We start from the raw sequence: 19,806 nt of genomic DNA, 5'->3' as shown, positions 1-19,806 counted from the left end.
GGCGGCGCTTTAAATACACACTGAATCCAGGTTTTTCTCAACTACTTTGTACTTCGTGATCAACAAACAAACAAAAACAAAATAATACTTTTGATGGCATTGATAAACCTGTGGTGGTTTTTTGTGGCGGGAAAGAAAAGCAAGCCATCAAAATCGAATAAATTATGTGAAAGGCATTCGGGCGAAGGAAAAAATGACGGCTGTTGTTTGTTCTCACACGACAGCATCAAGCTTTTGTCATGCTAACACATTGACCTCAGAGGATCTTATAAAAAACTTTTGCATTATCTTACTCGAAGTCAACAAAAATTGAGCAGGACCAAAACATTTTACAGCTCATCGCCGTCAAAAAAGTTCAGTGACAATGTCCCAAGGATGACAGCAGCAATAACAGTGTTCTTAATATGACAAAGTGTTTTGGTTAATGCCTTTAATGTTTATTTTTTATCAGTGTATATCACTAGTCAACTACATAAATATAAAATGGTAAAGATGAATGTACATTTATATATTGATTCAATAGATTTATTTTGAAAAAAAAAAAACTTATCATGCATTATTGCATTTTGCGGGGAAAAAATCTGTTTTTATAATAAATCTTTTAAAATTAAATTATGAATTTGAATTTGTCATGTTATTATAAACTAAAGTTTGTAACAGAAAATTTTGTTTTTCACCTCGTCACTTTTTTGGTATAAAAAGAGCATTTTTACCCAAATTCATCAAAATGGATTTATTGCGTTTTGGAACCAAACTCTTCTTATGTAAATAAATCTTTTTTTATAAATGTACAACATCACAATTGTATGGGTTAATAAATCAGTATCCATTTGCTCATAAACTGTTGCAGTAGACAAATGTGTCAAGCACCTCCTTAAAAAATGAATCATTCATGTGTAATTGTAAGGCTACAGTCTATAATCGTGAAAACAACTGTAAAAGTTTCTATTTTAAACAGCCCTGCGCGATTTATGGGCCGTTTACTCACAGGCAAGACCAACTCCATAAAACAGGCTCTCAAAGAGACATCAATAGCTGTTAATATTTAATTCTGCCCATCCGATAATGCGTTTCACTGAAACAAATCATTACCGTATTGACTTTAAGATAAATGCTGTGCAGAAAATTCTGAAGCTTAAAGCATTTTCCACTGTTCTGCAAAGTATGCAATTTATATGCATGTGTTGTATAAAGACATGCGATTATTTATTGCATTTTCAATGCAGGCACAAACTTCTCATTTGAGTAAACAAACACACGAAACAGTCCTTTTAAAGTTTTATTCACTTAAATTCTTCTGTGTTAAAGCAACAAGAAACATTTAGAATGTCCTTTGGTGTGATTTCTTTTTTTTTACACTTATATACCGCATATATGCTGTTTATATTACAGTATATATACTGTACGTAAACTCATATTCTTTGATGCCAGCACGTTGCCAATATACTTTAGGAAAACTTAAAGGGAACAAAAAATGAATTAAACCTCAGATCAACATAACCAAATTTGATTCCGTTTCGCACCTTGATTGAACACATTAAAATGTTGCCCTTAAACACATTTCAGCAATAATACAAAAAATTATATGTTCTACATTATTTGTACTCTGTCAAGAAAATAATTCTGTATTAATACAAAAATTAAATACACCGATGACTGTCTAAGCACTTCATCTGTTTGAGTGAAAACATACATCTTTGACCGTGGCCTTAGCAAACAGTCTATCACGTTTCAACATGATGGGTTTCTTAAGTAAGTTAGAATCATATTTGGGAGGGTGAAGGGGTGGGGATGTGCACATGAGTGTGACTAACATCACACAGACCAACCCAAAATTAAAAATAAATATCATTCAACCAGTAAGGTTTACAGTATACATTCACATAAGCACAGGGTCGAGGGGGGCGGGGTTTTGACACAAAGGACACTCTAAAGTTTTTCAGGGACGTCGGCGGGACAAGCTCAGTTTGAAAGCGGACCGAATGAATCAATTTCCTTATATCCACAATGCACTGACAGCAAAGAATGCTTAGGTTTCGCTTCAAGAGTCCTTCTGATTATTATTACTCCTCGCTTTATTTTTAGGATATTTTGCCAGCTCACACAATCCAAGTTTTTCATCGCTCTGTGTCGAAACAGCCGAAAGCAGTCTAGCCAACATGATACCCAGAACGGCTCAGGTGAGGGGCGACGGCAGACTCGTACAAATGCCGCTGGCTGGACGTAGCTCCCGTTGCCGTGGTGATAAAGGGATGAGTCTGTCCGCTCCCATCCCCGTAGCTCTCTTTCTGTTGGGGGAGTGAGTATCTACTATGGCTTAGTTCGTGTCTCTACTTCCTTTTATTTGCTTTATGAAGCATATGCTCAGATAAATTCTATAAATAACACTTTAACCTTTTAGATTTTTATATTTAATCCATTTTTTATAAATACTATATTTTATTGATGTATTTATTTATTGTATTTCGCCTGTCATCCTCTCAAATTTCGCTTTGATATTTGGGCACATTCCACTTGGCTTGCCGAGTGTCGGTGGGTCTGGTGCTCTGCTTATACAGAAGAAGCTGATCTTTCAAAGGATCCAGCAGATCTCCACGAGGAGTTTGGGACCCATTGCGGACAGCAGCAAAAGCAGTATCAACGCAGGGGCCCGGAGGGAAACCTGGCCCGAGTCCGGCCCTCCGCAGCCGCCCGGCTCGTTCTCGCAGCGGCGTTTCTCGCACAGCAGGCCGGTGTAATCCTGTGGACAGTTACAACGGACGTTGTTCACGCACGTGCCGCCGTTTTGGCAACGCAGGAGCTCGTTGTCACACACCCGGGCTGCAGCATTGAGAAAGAGAGGGTCAGCAGTAGACACACATATACACACACACACACATGCTACACCCTAACAAATATGAACACTTCTTTGATTACATAGCGCTCTATCCTGAGATATCATATATTCATCTATTGCTGAAAATAGACAGAAATAGTCAATACAAAGTGCAGGCAAAATATTGATTGAAATAAAGCGCAAGTAGAAAACTTAATATCATTATTAATAGAAATTCATAAGTGAAAAATATTGATACAATTTTTGATTAAAAACAAATAATTCAGAATGATACTTTGCATCATCGTTCCAGAATAAAATCATTAACTGTATCCATTTTTTATTAATAATGTACAGTTCAAGGTGCACACATTAAAGGATTAGTCAATTTTCTCAATAAAAAAAATCCAGATAATTTACTCACCACCATGTCACTCAAAACGCTGATGTCCTTCCCCGCTCAGTCGAGAAGAAACCATGTTCCCCGAGGAAAACATTCCAGGATTTTTCTCATTTTAATGGACACCAACACGTAACAGTTTTGATGCAGTTTCAAATTGCAGTTTCAACGGAGTTTCAAAGGATTCTAAACAATCCCAGGCGAGGCATGGGGGTCTTATCTAGCGAAACGGTTGTCATTTTTGACAAGAAAAACAAAAAATATGCACCCTCAAACCACAACTTATCTCCCTCCGCCGGCCGTGTGACGCGTCAGCCAGGGCGTAGCCACGAGGGGGCCTGGGTGGGCCTTTGCCCCCTCATTTACATGTCCGCCCCTCAGATTTCCAATTGCTTAAAATAAAATAAGAAAATGTTGATTTCTTAGTCTGATAGATTGACCAAAATGCTGCACTGTAAAATGCAGCTGTTTTCAATCTTGATTGGATTAGCTAATGTCATGTGTTGTTGTGCGTAACGTGCGGTGTCATATTCGCATGAGAGTTCATTAATTTTCGGTGACAATGGCAGTTGGCGGGCAAAGTTCAATATTACTCTTTTTCAAAAAAGCACGGAAAGATAAGCGAGAAGGAGAAAATTTGCAATCTACATCATCTGAGTCTACTTCATGTTCTGCTGAAACAGTGAAGTAAATAAGCTGTTTTAAATGTGTACAGGTGTTAAGCTGTTTTATTTATAGGTGTTAAGCTATTGCCCCCTCATTTTAAGATGGGACCCCCCAAAAATAAAATTCTAGCTACGCCCCTGGCGTCAGCGCGGTCTCACGTTATTGCGCAATGCCGTGGAAAGGTCACGTGTTACATATATGAAACGCACATTTGAGGCCAATTTTAAACAATGAACTGACACAAAGACATTAATTATTATCATTCGACATACAACAACGTAGGAACGGTCCTCTTTCAACACACTTGTAAACACTGGGGCGGAGTTTCGCGTTCGTCATCTGTGACCTCTTGATGTGATGACGTATTGCGTGAGGTCGCGCTGGCGCTTCACACAGCCGGAGGAAGACGAGAAGTTGTGGACCAAAAGTGCACACCTTTCATTTGTCTTGTCAAAAATGACAATCGCCCCGCCAGACAAGACCCTTATGCCTCATTTAGGATCGTTTAGAGTCCTTTAAAACTCTGTTGAAAAAAAAAACTGTTGAGTGTTAAGTGTTGGGGTCCATTAAAGTCCATTAAAATGAGAAAAATCCAGGAATGTTTTACTCAAAAAACATAATTTCTTCTCGACTGAACAAAGAAAGACATCAACATTTTGGATGACATGGTGGTGAGTAAATTATCTGGATTTTTTTAAAGAAAATTGACTAATCCTTTAAAGCATTTAACATAAAATGTTATTTCTAATGTTTATATTTACAATCTATTTTCACGCACAAGTTCAATTCTATCTACACTGTCAGAAAAATGATACCAGTACCTTTTAAAAGCATCCTAATATGTACACATTTGGTACCAATATGTTCCTTTGAGTTACTAATAAAAACTCTTTAGTTGCAAAAGTGTGCTTTTTATATAGGTACTGTCCCAGTGGTGCCCCATTTGCCATTTTTTCTGACAGTGTCACATTAAATAAATTGTTTTTTATAATGGCTGCCCAAAAATGTCCTTCTTATGAAACCCAATCACTGCCATTAATTGAAAAGCTTAAAAGTTTCCCCCAAAAATGATGACAAAGTCGGTGGTTGCCCCCTGCAGACATCAGTACATTTAAAAATGGACACCAAGGCCAAATCTGCTCCCTTTGGGCACAAGCTGTTGAGCAAGCTGCAGGCAAACAAATTGCAGAGCAAACTATCGAACCAACAGAGACAAATAAAAACTGATGAACAAGCCATGCCTCTCTAGTCTTTGTCTCTATAAGTTTCAGAGGACCGCTTCTGAGAGGCCTTGCGAATTACAACATCTGTTTAATGGCTGTAAATGAGCTATTTTTGGACGGACTGGGATGACAGGAGAAACTGGATGATAGAGCGAGAAGGTGTAACACTCCTCGTCATAACGGGCTGATTAAGGAGTTGTCAGAACTACACTCCAGCCTCTCTCTCCATCTCCTGTGTGGATATGAGCTTTATGCTTGAGTCAGGGAAAAATTAGACCCTGTTTGTGTCCATAATTTCTCCTGTTCATCACTGCCGAGTCTTTTTACGATGCAGATCAATCGCTACCTGGTGAAAACCCATACGTGTACCACAAAACAAGACTCAGACATTGTATATGTCAGATGAACAAGCTATTTGGATTATCAGTGTTAAACAGATGCAAGGGGTGAATGTGTTCAATTAGTGTGTGTCTCATTTGCATTGTAGGTATTTAAATTGTAGTTTAGCACCCAAACACTTCTTTATGACTGGGCAAGTACTGATGCTGAAATAGTATTTACAAATAATAATAACAACATCATGCATTATAAGTTTTTGGGCATAAATAAATTACATTTATTATGATAAAATATTTATAGTTCTAAAAGTGTTTGTCTTTGATTAAATTATATGAAATAATATTATTACAATAAAATACAATTGCAGAATGACATTAAACTACACTGCAGTGGCGGCCTGTGACTTATTTTTTGAGGATGCATGATGCGAAGCTCGTCACAACATGTAGTTAGCCCGTCATGTGTGTCAAAATATGTGTTAGGCGTGTCATGTGAACCATATGCATCATGCGTCTTTTCAAAATACGTGCCTGCTGCACACATGTCTAAAGGGTTTATGATAAAATAGACGGTTGCGTTTGCCAGATACTCGCTTAATCTCATTTGTAATCAGAGTTTGGTGTTAAGTTAGTTTCTTTTGTGAATGTGAGCGTATCTTTTATCATAAACCGTTTCGACGCGTGTGCAGCAAGCACTTATACTGACAAGACGCATTATGCACATAGGTTCACATGATGCAACGAACACATATTTTGACATGACAAGCAACACACATGACACCCAGAACAAATATTTTGAATTTGTGCCACTCGAAAGAAAGGTCATCAGTCGCCACTGCTACACTGTAAAAATTATTTTACCGTAAAAAGTGAAAAGTTGGATCAAGTTAAAATTTACTTCAATTGGTAAAACTTACAAAATTTAAGTTTATTGAACTTAAAATTTCACTTTTGTTTCACTTTAGGTGAACATTTTGAATGATTAGTTGAATAAACGTATTTTTTAACCAACGTTTTACTTTTTATAGTGTAACTTTTTTAGTTACACTAAATTTTTTATCCTAATCAATCTGAAATTACATTTAATTAAACTTTCTGGACGAGGAGTTGCTATAAGTTATAAAAATAAAGCTGAAATAACTAAACTAATTCTTAGCTAATTCAACTTTCTTTTTATTATTTATAGCAACATCGCACTAGTCAAGAAAGTTGAAATGTTGTGAATTCAAATTGATTAAACTTAAAAATGTAAGTTCAACAAGAAATGTTTTACAGTGTCATTGGTTTTGACCTTGATGCCTAATGACTTTAGGAAAGTTTTGATTTAAATGGATACTTTACCCAAAAATGTATAATTTATCCTCATGTTGTTTGAACCCCCGATGTCTTTCTTTGTTCTTTAGAACCCAAATGCAGATTTTTTTTTAAGTGTTGACTCTCTGAACTGTTGTTTATGCAGTTTTAGGATGTTTACTTCAAAATAATGTGTAATAACTGAAACAAAAGTGATATTCACAACAAGAAAGTAGAGGAGTAAATGCCTCCAGGACACATTAAATATATGACCTAAGTCGAAATGAGTTATTTATTTAACACTTTTGGGTCATTTTGAAGCTTGAATGGTTTTCTGGTAACTATGGGGGGGTTTTGAATTTTTGGGTGTACTATCCCTTTAAATGAATGATCGCTTACAAAAACCTATTATATCACATTTATCATTTTAAATATTCATAAACACTGTATAGTTGAGGGGATGATAATAAGATATCTGTTATAAATATAATTTTTTTATTTGAGATGTTTGGTGAGCAGGTTAAAGTAATTAAAGTTTTTTTTAGATTGGAATGCTTTACTCCTCATGCTGCATTTACACCAACCGCGGTAGAGGCGTGAAGCGCGAGTGATTTCAATGTTAAGTCAATGTGAAGACGCGTTGATGCGCGTCAGGAGGTCCCGTGGCGCGGATGTGGCGTTTGGCGCGGTGCAGAAGACGCGTTTCCGCCTCATTCACGTGTCTAGCTCGCGCGAAAGGCGCGAATTGAGCATTGTGTGAGGTATGCGCGAATGGTGCTTTTTGTGCATTTTGTGTTTGACGCGAATTGCCGGCTGACGCCCGAGTTGAAAAATTTGAACTTCGGCGAAAATTTCGCGCCGTGTTAACAAATCAGTGCTGTGGAGGCAGCCCCGCCCGGAGTCACTCATTCAACCTGAAGTAACGCTTGATTTTGTCCGTGAGCAGTCACCCGGAGCTATACGACACAAGTTCCTATTTCTATAGAGACAGGAATAAAAAGGACCTCGCTTGGAAGAGTGTAAGTGAGGACATCAGGCAACCTGGTAAGTTGTAAATACACATTTCACTTTTGAGTCACGTGACGTTTATCGACCCGCGCTGTTTATATTTATTTATAGTAAGGTTACCAAATACAAACCGGTAACTCTCTCGATAAGTGCACAATCAACATCAGTCATCTTGAAAACAATCAATCGCATAGCACTTGCCCCTCCCACAAGAAGCCAAGTTTGCCTCTGACGTGCATCAAATGCTTGCTTTTTCTGCGCGTATACTCCGCTCTACACGCATAAATGCATTCAAAGTGTTCAAGCAGCAAACTAGGCGCGGTAGATGCAATTTAGACACCTGAAACGCGGTTGGTGTAAACTCAGCATAAGTCTCTGATATACACAGTTTCAGCGACAACAACATAAACACACGTCTTTTTTGGCCCGAACTTAACTTCCAGTAGACTCCGGTAAAGAACCAATAACAACAGAGGCCTTTCAGAATAGATTATTTCTGATAACATGCAAAATAAATAACAAGTGATGTCCTTAGTTTAAATCGTAGCCGAAGTGCATCAACTACTACACTGAGCTAACGTTAGTATGTAAAATTAATCTATACAATATTAGCTACAGATCCATGAATTCTTGCCTGGTTGCCAAACTTCTCTTTGAGGTGATCAATGCTACTTTCTTTTTCGTCTTTATAGACGGTTTCAGCAGTAACAACATAAACAAGCGGCTGTCGTGGTCCACACGTAAATTCCGGTAAACTCCGCTAAGAATAAATAACAACAAAGTTCTTTAAACGTATAGTTTATTTATTTTATAAATAAATAATTTATAGTTTATTTAGTTTATTTTTTTTTCTGATAACATGCAAAATAAATAACAAGTGATGTCCTTAGTTTAAATCGTAGCTGAAGTGCATCAACTACTACACTGAGCTAACGTTAGTATGTAAAATTAATGTATACAATATTAGCTACAGATCCATGAATTCTTGCCTGGTTGCCAAACTTCTCTTTGAGGTGATCAATGCTACTTTCTTTTTCGTCTTTATAGACGGTTTCAGCAGTAACAACATAAACAAGCGGCTGTCGTGGTCCACACGTAAATTCCGGTAAACTCCGCTAAGAATAAATAACAACAAAGTTCTTTAAACGTATAGTTTATTTATAGTTTATTTATTTTATAAATAAATAATTTATAGTTTATTTAGTTTATTTTTTTTTTCTGATAACATGCAAAATAAATAACAAGTGATGTCCTTAGTTTAAATCGTAGCTGAAGTGCATCAACTACTACACTGAGCTAACGTTAGTATGTAAAATTAATGTATACAATATTAGCTACAGATCCATGAATTCTTGCCTGGTTGCCAAACTTCTCTTTGAGGTGATCAATGCTACTTTCTTTTTCGTCTTTATAGACGGTTTCAGCAGTAACAACATAAACAAGCGGCTGTCGTGGTCCACACGTAAATTCCGGTAAACTCCGCTAAGAATAAATAACAACAAAGTTCTTTAAACGTATAGTTTATTTATAGTTTATTTATTTTATAAATAAATAATTTATAGTTTATTTAGTTTATTTTTTTTTCTGATAACATGCAAAATAAATAACAAGTGATGTCCTTAGTTTAAATCGTAGCTGAAGTGCATCAACTACTACACTGAGTTAACGTTAGTATGTAAAATTAATGTATACAATATTAGCTACAGATCCATGAATTCTTGCCTGGTTGCCAAACTTCTCTTTGAGGTGATCAATGCTACTTTCTTTTTCGTCTTTATAGACGGTTTCAGCAGTAACAACATAAACAAGCGGCTGTCGTGGTCCACACGTAAATTCCGGTAAACTCCGCTAAGAATAAATAACAACAAAGTTCTTTAAACGTATAGTTTATTTATAGTATATTTATTTTATAAATAAATAATTTATAGTTTATTTAGTTTATTTTTTTTTTCTGATAACATGCAAAATAAATAACAAGTGATGTCCTTAGTTTAAATCGTAGCTGAAGTGCATCAACTACTACACTGAGTTAACGTTAGTATGTAAAATTAATGTATACAATATTAGCTACAGATCCATGAATTCTTGCCTGGTTGCCAAACTTCTCTTTGAGGTGATCAATGCTACTTTCTTTTTCGTCTTTATAGACGGTTTCAGCAGTAACAACATAAACAAGCGGCTGTCGTGGTCCACACGTAAATTCCGGTAAACACCGCTAAGAATAAATAACAACAAAGTTCTTTAAACGTATAGTTTATTTATATAACAAGCAAAAAACAACACATAGATTACTTAGGAAATCAAAACATTTGTTATTTTCGACGAGACATTTGTTTAAGAGATCAGATTAGCAACTAGTCAGACCATTAAAAAAACGAAACCGAAAGTAAAGTTCGGATCCAGACGTGTATCGCGTCAGCACACGTGTGTCCGATGAAACCGTCAATATAAAGCCCAAACCGAAACATTTTTATTTTCAACAAGGTATTTATTCCAGAGGTCAGTTTAGCCACTAGCCAGACCGATAAACAAACACAGATCGGAAGTTAACTTCGGGCCAGGTGGGTAACCGTGACAACGCTTGTGCATCCAATGAAACGGTCTATAATCATAACATGCATGACATTTTCACCCTGTTTAGCTGTTCCTTTTAAAAATTATACAAAAACAATAAATTAAAAGTTAATATAAATACAAAAAAGAAACAAGTTTCACTGATTTAATACAAGGGGCCCTATCTTGCACCCAGCGCAATTGACTTTGTCAGTGACGCATGTATCTTTTCGTATTTTGCACTGGCGCACAGCGGGTTTTTCCCTCCACAGACGCACGTCGGCAAACTAGGGAATGAACTTGCGCTCCCTGGGCGGTTCAGCGCAAAAAAGGAGGCGTGCTCCGGCGCAAACCATCTCTTATGCTATTTTGCAGTTTCAAAAAACAATTGCGCTACTAACCAAAAAAAACTAGTCTAAAGTCAGTGGCGCGTTGCGCGTGGTTCATTATGCTATTTTAAGGGCGCATGCTTGACCATAATGTATAGCGTGCACAACGCGCATTGCTTATCTAATCTACACAGATGCAACAGTTATTTTTGCAAATCATAAATTGTTACAATAAAAAAAATAAGATAAGGGAAATTATTAAATCATAAATTGTTACAATAAAAATATTAACACATGAGATAAGGGAAATCATTGTGGTGAGCATTGTGGTGGTAGTTTTTGTTTATTTTGTGTGGCAGCGTTAAACAATTATCATGCAAATAAAGGTTAAAATATTTTCATAAGTTTGTTGTGTGGCTGTATTACGTTTATTTTATCTAAATAATAATTAAAATGTTTTCATAAGAAACCTTCATGTATGTGAACTTGATTTGTAAGTGTACTTTGGGGTTGAACCTTGCTTGCGTTTCTTGCGTCCGATTTCAAAGCCCCCAAACCCTTTCAGCGGTGAGGGTGGACGCAGCGATGTCCTCCTGTGTGCCCGGCGTGCCCGATTTATGCTGGCAAGCTTGGGATCCCCCCGTCTCCTGACATCATTGTAGTGCTTGGCGCAGCTGATGAGACAATTGCGGCTATTTCCTCTCACGCCTGTTTAACCTACGCTGATTTGGGCGGGTTTCTCCCATCCCCATACAAAACAACTTCTCTGTCTTTGACTGCTCTTACAAGAACGTGGGTCTCCTCGGCTGTGAACTGCTCCTGGCGTGCGCCTGTCAAATCCGTCATAATAATAGCAACCCGCCATGGAACTTGCGCCCTTGCGTTTAAAGGGAATGTTGGATAGGGTTCTGATTGGTTCATTTGACGTTACGCCCAAACCACACCTATGAATAATGAACCTACTTCAGACCAACCTCTTATTGATTTGCGCCCGGCGCAAGACTTATTTCTCCCACCTGGAAAATAGCAACAGCGCCCAAGATCCGCCCACAAAGACTTTGCGCTTCGGACTTGCGTTTCAGATCGTTAAAATAGGGCCCAAGAACTTTTTTTGCATACATTTTTTAAACTGTTAAGCGCCGCCGTCCCGAATACGGGAAACCTAAGTTTGCATTAATATTGTTGATGTAAATTTTAATCTATCACTACAAACTATATAAGCCTCCAGAATAGACATTTCAACAGTGTTTTATAAAATAAATTATGTAGGGAGAGTAATTGATTCATTTATGAAGAGAGTGTGCCTCAAAACATTTTTTTTCTGTTAAATGTCACTGTCCCACCAGCAGGATGCCTACATTTACTTCAATGTTTGCATATGAATTCTTATCTAATCATGACAAACTGTATATTGTTTGAAAGCTCCAAGAGTGTAGACTTTGTGGGGTGACGCTTAAAAGGTTAAAGGCTGGTTACTTAAGCTGTCTGGAATTGAAACATCAATGTTGCCTATTACCAAACTATCCATGAAAAGGACATTGTACAAAAAGAGGTAAAGAGTAATGAGTGGATTGCGTTTGTGGCAATCTATATCTGTTGAAGGGTTCCTCTTTGAGGTAAAATAGAGCGGATTGATCGATTACCTCTTTTGCAACTATGGCCTCTAGCAAGAGTGTTCTTACGTCTTGTCTGAAGACAGACTCATAGACACAGACACATAATGCATCTCTCAAGAGTTTCAAGTTTTTTTTGGTTCACATCAGTTTGATGTCCCCGGTGACCAGGAAATGGTGTCAAAGGAGAAGGTCCTCATCAGTGATTTATGGCTTTTATGAGTCCTAACAAACACATTTACCTTCCAACGGATGAGGGAATAGAAGCTGTTTACTCGACTCACTCTGCAATTGGTTGAAAGTGTATCTTTCAAGTGCAACAAACAGTTTAACCTCAATAGCCTATGCTAGAATCTCTAGAGACAGTGCCCGGAAAGACATTTTTTATCTGATAAATATGAGCACCTATTTTAAAAGAGCAACAGAAGGTCCTTCGAAAGGTTTTTGAGGTTCCACACAAGGTACACGGGTAGCACGTTTATAATTTACTGCCATGCAAATAAACCCTAATAGGAGAATAAATTGAACGTTTTAATGGGTTTGCTTTTGATAAGAGAGATAATATTTATAGAGAACAGCACTAGATTGCATGGAGCGGTGGCTTATTTGAAGAAAGATTTGAGCTTTAATTGCATCCTGGAAGTGCATCTGGAAAAGCCTTAGATTTTATGATATTGCACAAACATTTCGGCCCTCGGGACTTTGCTCAGTCATGAGATGAAAGCGAGCTTAAATCTTGTCTAGGCAACTAACAAAATGCTGTTGTGTTGATGGCGACATCAAATGAAAATGATTATGGGGCATTGCCATCTTGCATACCATTGGCTGCAACACAGTCATATGGTAATGCATCTTCATGGAATATGACTTGTGTGAGTCATGAATATTTTGTTTCTAGTAAAGGGAGCATCTGCTCATTTGCACCAAAACTTACGTAAATCTGCCCCACACCATTGCATTCAAAGCATAACCGGACTTAATACAAGTACAGATTTACCAAATTTGACATTATTACATGCAACTTTCTGTTCATTCTGTCTCGACGCCTCTGCTATGTGAGGCTTTGGCAAATGTTGACCTTTGATGCTTGCGCCCCATAGAAGCTCATAGCAGAGAATACAAATCAATGCTTGACCTGCAGATCGTTTCAACCGCAAGGTTCGGAGCCAAGAGAGAAGTACGAGCCGTCGCACTGCAAGTGGCCATAACAGCAAACAGCCAATGGAGAATTAGCACAGGAATCAGAGGTTCTGCTCACTCCAAATATTAGCTCAGCTGTCTGCCATCATCTGCCCACATTCTCACAGGTCCGGAGTTTGAATCACATGCAACGAATTCTGCTGGGATTTACTTGCATTGCTTAAAGCTTTATGCTATAGAAATAATTCTACAATAAGATAAAAAAATAACGATCGCTACGCTAATTATCTCCAACAACAAAGTGGCGGAACAGGTGCGACTGAGCCTCTGAATGGAAGTCAGTCCAAATTCTTTTCCAAGTGCTGTAAGCAAACCAAGCCGCTCATTCCTAGCCAAAATGCAGCAGCGAACAGACAGAGCGGGAAGAGAGGGAGGGCGGGCGAGAGAGCTAGTGAGAAAGAAAGATAGCAAGGGACCAAAGCTGCAGGTTGGGTGAAGGTTCTACTTACATTTGCAGCCATCGTCCCACAAATATCCCGGCAGACATTCGTGGCACTGAGCCCCTGTTGCTCCTTCCTTACATTTACAATATCCTGTGCCATTACAGCGATTAGATTCTGAGCCATAGGTATTACACTTACACTCTGTAGAAACAAGACACACACATACACACAGTGGAGAGACGGGGTCTGCGGTCTTCAGCCTCTCACATCAGCTCATGAAATATGTTGCTTTTTTACAGCGCATTTGGCTTAAAATGGGCCTCTGTTGCCTCCTTCATGCACATTGCTAGTCTACAAAGGACAGATTTATAACCAGCATCACTGAATATTTACCTCACGTCTACCATTTCGAAGAAACAAAATGAGAAGCATCAGCTGGGGAAGGTGAGTGAGGGTGGAAATGGAGACGATGGTATTTACTTCAGGGACATTATGAATGTTTAACTCTTTGGAAAGCCCATAACGCAAAAGCAGTCGATGTTTAACTGCCTTTACCGGACGATTACACTGTGCATATTGAACAGTTTTGTTATTACAGGTTTGGTTCCTCTAATGGTGCTACCAGGGGGCATTCAAAACTTACAATGATATCGTCTATGGAAAACATTTCTACTAATTTCTGCTAATGTTAAGCTATTAGGAGGAAATATACTGTATATATTTATGAGAAACTTGGTATGATAAATGAGATATATGTGTTATGATATTGCCGATCATGATTTTACATTAAAGGGGCCATGGCATGAAAATCTGATTTTTTCCATGTTTAAAGGACAAGTTCGATATTTCACACCCAAAGCCCCGTTTTCAGACCGCTTATGATGAAATAGAACGGTTTTGACTGAAATTTCGACATATGATGCTGGCCCGAGAATTTGCTGGTGTTTGTTTTATCACCTTCCACCTCTACAATGGGTGTATAGGTGCACTGGATCAATCCTTCCTAAAATGCATTAAACTTTCGTTTACAAAGATGTGAAACTTACCGAGTGGTCAGGGGTGTTCACTGATATGCTCACACAAAAATGGCTGCGAAAGATGCTTTCCAACAGATGTTTTAGCATTCGTTGTAAACTTGTGGACCTATTTTTCCAAACGCCTCACACCCGTACATTCTTCCGCTGAGAGCTTGAATAATAAACACTCCAGCCCGGTTGGTGGCGATAATCCGCCTTTGCCAATTGCAAGAATACAAACAACGTTCCCGTTGCGAAGTAATACCGTACCTCACAGCACATCTAATACAAGTAAAGTTGGACAAAAACTAAAACCTGTTGGAAAGCATCTTTTGCAGCGATTTTTGTGTGAGCATCAGTGAACACCCCTGACCACTCGGTGAGTTTCACGTCTTTGTAAATGAAAGTTTAATGCATTTTAGGAAGGATTGTTCCAGTGCACCTATACAGCCAGTATAGAGGTGGGAGGTGATACAAGAAACACCCGAAAATTCTCGGGCCAGCATCATATGTCCAAATTTCAGTCAAAACCATCATAAACAATCTGAAAACAGGGCTTTAAGTGTAAAATACAGAACTTGTCTTTTAAGTGCTATGATTGGTCCCCAGTGCTTCTATCAACCTAGAAAATGCTAAAAAGATCAAGCCAGTAACTTAGTTTTGGTAAAACAAAATGAAAAAATAGGTTGTTGAAATTTGGCTCTCCTTATGATGTCATAAGGAGCTCCTATTATAATAATACAGCACTATCCAACCACAGCACTGCTATTTAGTGCAGAGAGAAAGAGAGAGAAAGAGAAAATAATTGACAGCACAATTGAGTTTCAATTGCAACAAACCACCATTATGGTGATCAGTGTTTGCACTTCATCGCTCATTTGCATTTTAAAGGACACACCCAAAAACGGCACATTTTTGCACACACCTACAAAGTGGCAATGTTAACGTGCTATAATAAATTATTTATATGGTATTTTGAGCTAAAACTTCACATATGTGCTCTGGGGACACAAAAGATTTATTTGACATCTTAAAAAAAGACTTGTGGCATGGCCCCTTTAAGGTGTACTTAAACGTAAATACTGATATGAAAACAGCATTTATTGCTCTTCTGCAAAGTGAAACACTGAGCTATTTGAAGTAATAGCTACGAAGACGTGTAAATGCAGCTCAGTACTTTAAAGAGCATTTTATTTCTAAGTGAAATACATTAATGCTCATTCATTATTAATGCTTTGCTAAAACAAACTATAAACGTGTCCCATGGGTCAATTTTCACATATTTTGACAGGTCTGTGAGCCTCTTCTGACTGCAAATATTGTCGGGTGAGAGTGGAGGTCAGAGTCAGTGACCTGTAACACCTCAAGATATGTGTTCAAGTTTAAAGCAGCTTCCTCTCTCTCTCTCTCTCTCTCTCTCTCTCTCTCTTTCTTTCTCTCTCTCTCTCTCTCTCTCTCTCTCAGAGTGACATATGCAGCACACAGCACCTTTCACTGTGGGTGTTAGTCCTCCCAGACACCTCAGCAGAGAAGTGCTATGGCAGACATCACCTTTGCCTCACAATGACACTTGTGTCTAGCTTTATTTTTGTCTTGTTTTTATTTCTTCCACTCTTTCCATTTCTTTTCTTTATTTACTCTCTATTTCTTGTTTCTTCCTCTCTCTTTCTTTGTATTTTTCTTTTTGTTCAATGTCTATTTTCATCTCAATTCAGTGGTGCTTGCATTTATGCAAGGCATCGCTATTGTTATTTCCCATACTTATTTATTATTTTCTTCTTTCTCTCTGTAGTTGCTCCTCCATAGTTCAGGATTCTCAGCAGAGCTTTCATTTAAATATCCACAAAAAATGTTCTCATCAAATTTTTTTTGGAGAATAAAAATAGACTTAAAAGAGATAATGCACACTATAGCTATAATATTAATAGAAAGAGCATAGCTCACACTCTTAATATAAAGGTTTTTCACAATGCCATTTCTGGCTGAATGGTTCCATAAAGAAAATTATTTTTGGTTCAAAAAAGGTTATTCTGCTGATTATAATGGTTCTTTTAAGAACCCTTGACTGAATGGTTCTTTGAGGAACCAAACGTGGTTCTTGCTCTAAATCAGTGCTTCTCAAATAGTGGGGCGGGACCCCCAGGGGAGGCTCGAAGCGACACCAGGGGGGGCGCGCGAGACCCTGGGGAAAAATACTTTTTCAGGAAGTGATTTTTTTGCACTGTCACTTAAAGACATTACACCCTAATCACGCTGATAAGCCGCTTGAGTTTTTATTATCATTTATTGATCATATTTAATTTAATTTTTCAGTATCAAATGGTCAAAAAATATTATACTTTAAATAAGAATTTATTTATTTTTTAAGGCAAATTGATGCATTTTAAGTCTTTTCTGTTACAGACTAAAAAACAATGTTAATAAAGTTATTCTTTGCTGTAAGTTGATCGATATTTCTTTTTTTAGTATTATTTTTTCTTGTTTTCTTTAATGTTAATAAGGATACAATGTTTTGCAGATGTGTCATTTTATAGATAAATTATACTATTTACAGTCGTGGCGGATAGTTGGGGGGGCGCGAAATGTTTACTTCTTCCTAGGGGGGGCATGACAGAAAATAATTGAGAAGCACTGCTCTAAATGAACCTTTTAAGCACCTTTATTTTTAAGAGTGCAGATAATGTAGTCTAAATAATTGTAATGTGAACATTTCTATTGACTACAGACCTTGGTCTTGGATAAACTGAAAGTTATCTCTTGAAACTTTATAGGAAACACATACTGTAAGTCTATATTTCTCAGCATAAAAAGCCAGATAATTATACCACATAATCTACTCTATATAATGTATATTTGAAGAGTTTGGTTACAAAACGCAATAAATCCAGTTTGAACAATTTGGGTAAAAATATGTTTTCTATACCAAGAAAGTGACGAGATGAAAATCACTATTTTCTGTTACAAACGTTCACATAACATCTTTAGGTTATAATAACATAAAAAATTCAAATCCATAATTTGATTTTCAAATATTTATTATAAAAACGGATTATTTTTTTCAAAATGCTATGAATCTTTTGAATCAATATATAAATGTGCATTCATCTTTGCCATGTTATATTCATTTAGTTGACTAGTGGTATCCACTAACTAAAAAAATAAACATTAATGGCTTTAATCAAAACACTTACTTTGTCATATTAAGAACACTGTCATTGCTGCTGTCATCCTTGGGACGTCGTCTCTGAACTTTTTTGACAGCGATCAGCTGTAAAATGTTTTGGTCCTGCTCGATTTTTGTTGAATAAAATAATGGAAAGTTTTTCATAAGATCCTCTGGGGTCAGTGTGTTAGCATGGCAGAAGCTTGATGCTGTCGTGTGAGAACAAGCAACAGCCGGCATTTTTCCTTCATTCGAGTGCCTCTCACGTAAATTATTCAATTTTGATGGTTACATTTCTTCCCCACCACAGAAAACCACCACAGGTTTATTAATGTCTTCAAATTATTATTTTGTTTTTGTTTGTTTGTTGATCATGAAGTACAAAGTAGATGAGGAAAACTAGGATTACGTGTGTATTCAAATCACCGCCCTTAATGTTTACAGTGTGTGGAATGATGTGCTGTGATTGGTTGAGCGGATTTATTGCATTCTGCAGGGAAGGAGGACTGGCGTTTATCGCGTTTTGGAAAAAAAGATAACAGAATAACACGGCGGATGTTGCATAAAATGTAGAATTTACTTTTTAATACTGACCTGATACAATACTTAAAAAAAGGCATTTATCGCGATTTGGAACCAAACTCTTCATTTATTTATTTTCTATAGTTTCTTTATTTCATTAATCACTCTAAAAATAACTGCTTTGAAACAATGCAAGCACATAAAAAAGCACTATATAAATACATTTGACTTGACTAAGCGTTATGCATTTAATCCCAACTGAGATTTTACAGTTCTCATCTTTCCTCTTGACACTTCACTTGATAAAACAAGATTTTGTGCTTGTGGATCTATGCACAGTCAAAGACTAGAAGGATCAATGCGGTACTGCTGACGCACAAAGGCATGCGTGTTGAGACTCGTGTGACGGCAGTGGGATGGACAAACACAGAAAATGGGCTTAATGGATGGAAGATGATAGAATGAAAGGCCAGATGGCAGATTTGGGGAGTGTGAGATGTGCGATAAGCCATGTTTGTGAATGGGAGTTCTAGAGGACTGACCTATGCAAACATTCTCATCGTCCAGCTTTGCTGAGGCATTGCGGTAGTATCCAAGCTTGCACAGCTGACAGTGCTGCCCCCTAGTGTTGTGCTTACAGCTCACGCAAATGACGGTGTTTAGCACCTCGATGTAACTGCAGCGATTGGAGTGACTGAAGCATTCGCAGTCTTGCAAAAAGGGGAGAGAGATGGTGCTGTGTTTAGGGTAAGTGTGTGCAAATCGCGGCGGCATTGCAGAAGAGGGGCACCATGGCATGCAAGGTTTGGATGATCTGAAAGAGCAGAAGGGTGACGGGCACTGCTATGGATGCAGCCGGCAGTGTTAGATGTTAGATCACCTTGAGATGAATGGAGAAGCGGTGTTGTTATTAGAGATTTCGCCTCGAGCACACCACAGTGATGGAAGAGAAAATAACAACAGAAATGTTACATGAAAACGACGGGGTACAAATAAAAACACGAGCGGATATAATTTTCAACCTCGGCGGAATGCAGACGCACACGCGGTTTGAAATTTACATCCGCTGCATTTATATTCTATTGCTCATGGAGAGTCGTCTCATATAAATGATGGAAAAGTGCATTGGAGGAGCTGGAACTTTGAAACGCAGGAATAAAACAATGCCTTCTATTTTCTATTCCCCCCAAAATAACAAAAGCTCACAGGTCGGAAATGGGTACACAAACTGTATCCTCTCCACAGAACTACTGCCGTTAAAATGAAAGACAAAGCATTTTTTCA

The 19,806-nt window shown here is 37.7% G+C and overlaps 1 protein-coding gene across 8 annotated transcripts in view; it reads right to left on the bottom strand.

Annotated features, from left to right (window-relative positions):
* ntng1a (netrin g1a) overlaps positions 1 to 19,806 on the bottom strand; it is a 193,549-nt gene that overhangs the window by 48,387 nt on the left and 125,356 nt on the right. For 3 of the 8 annotated variants that reach the window (XM_055182955.2, XM_055182956.2, XM_055182957.2), the window contains one exon: positions 1,266 to 2,820. The exons of 1 other annotated variant lie outside the window; for it this stretch is intronic. In XM_055182955.2, coding sequence (XP_055038930.2) covers positions 2,573 to 2,820 — 248 coding nt within the window. In that variant the 3' untranslated portion in view covers positions 1,266 to 2,572. Of the gene's footprint in view, positions 1 to 1,265; positions 2,821 to 13,887; positions 14,023 to 19,064; positions 19,233 to 19,806 lie in introns of those variants that run through there. 4 more of the 8 variants (XM_055182952.2, XM_055182951.2, XM_055182953.2 and 1 more) reach the window with 2 other exon arrangements.

Source organism: Misgurnus anguillicaudatus, chromosome 25 (genome assembly GCF_027580225.2).
Source record: "Misgurnus anguillicaudatus chromosome 25, ASM2758022v2, whole genome shotgun sequence".
Taxonomy (NCBI): Eukaryota; Metazoa; Chordata; class Actinopteri; order Cypriniformes; family Cobitidae; genus Misgurnus; species Misgurnus anguillicaudatus.
Note: the sequence above shows the minus strand (reverse complement) of the source record. Positions and strands in the feature narration are given on the sequence as shown.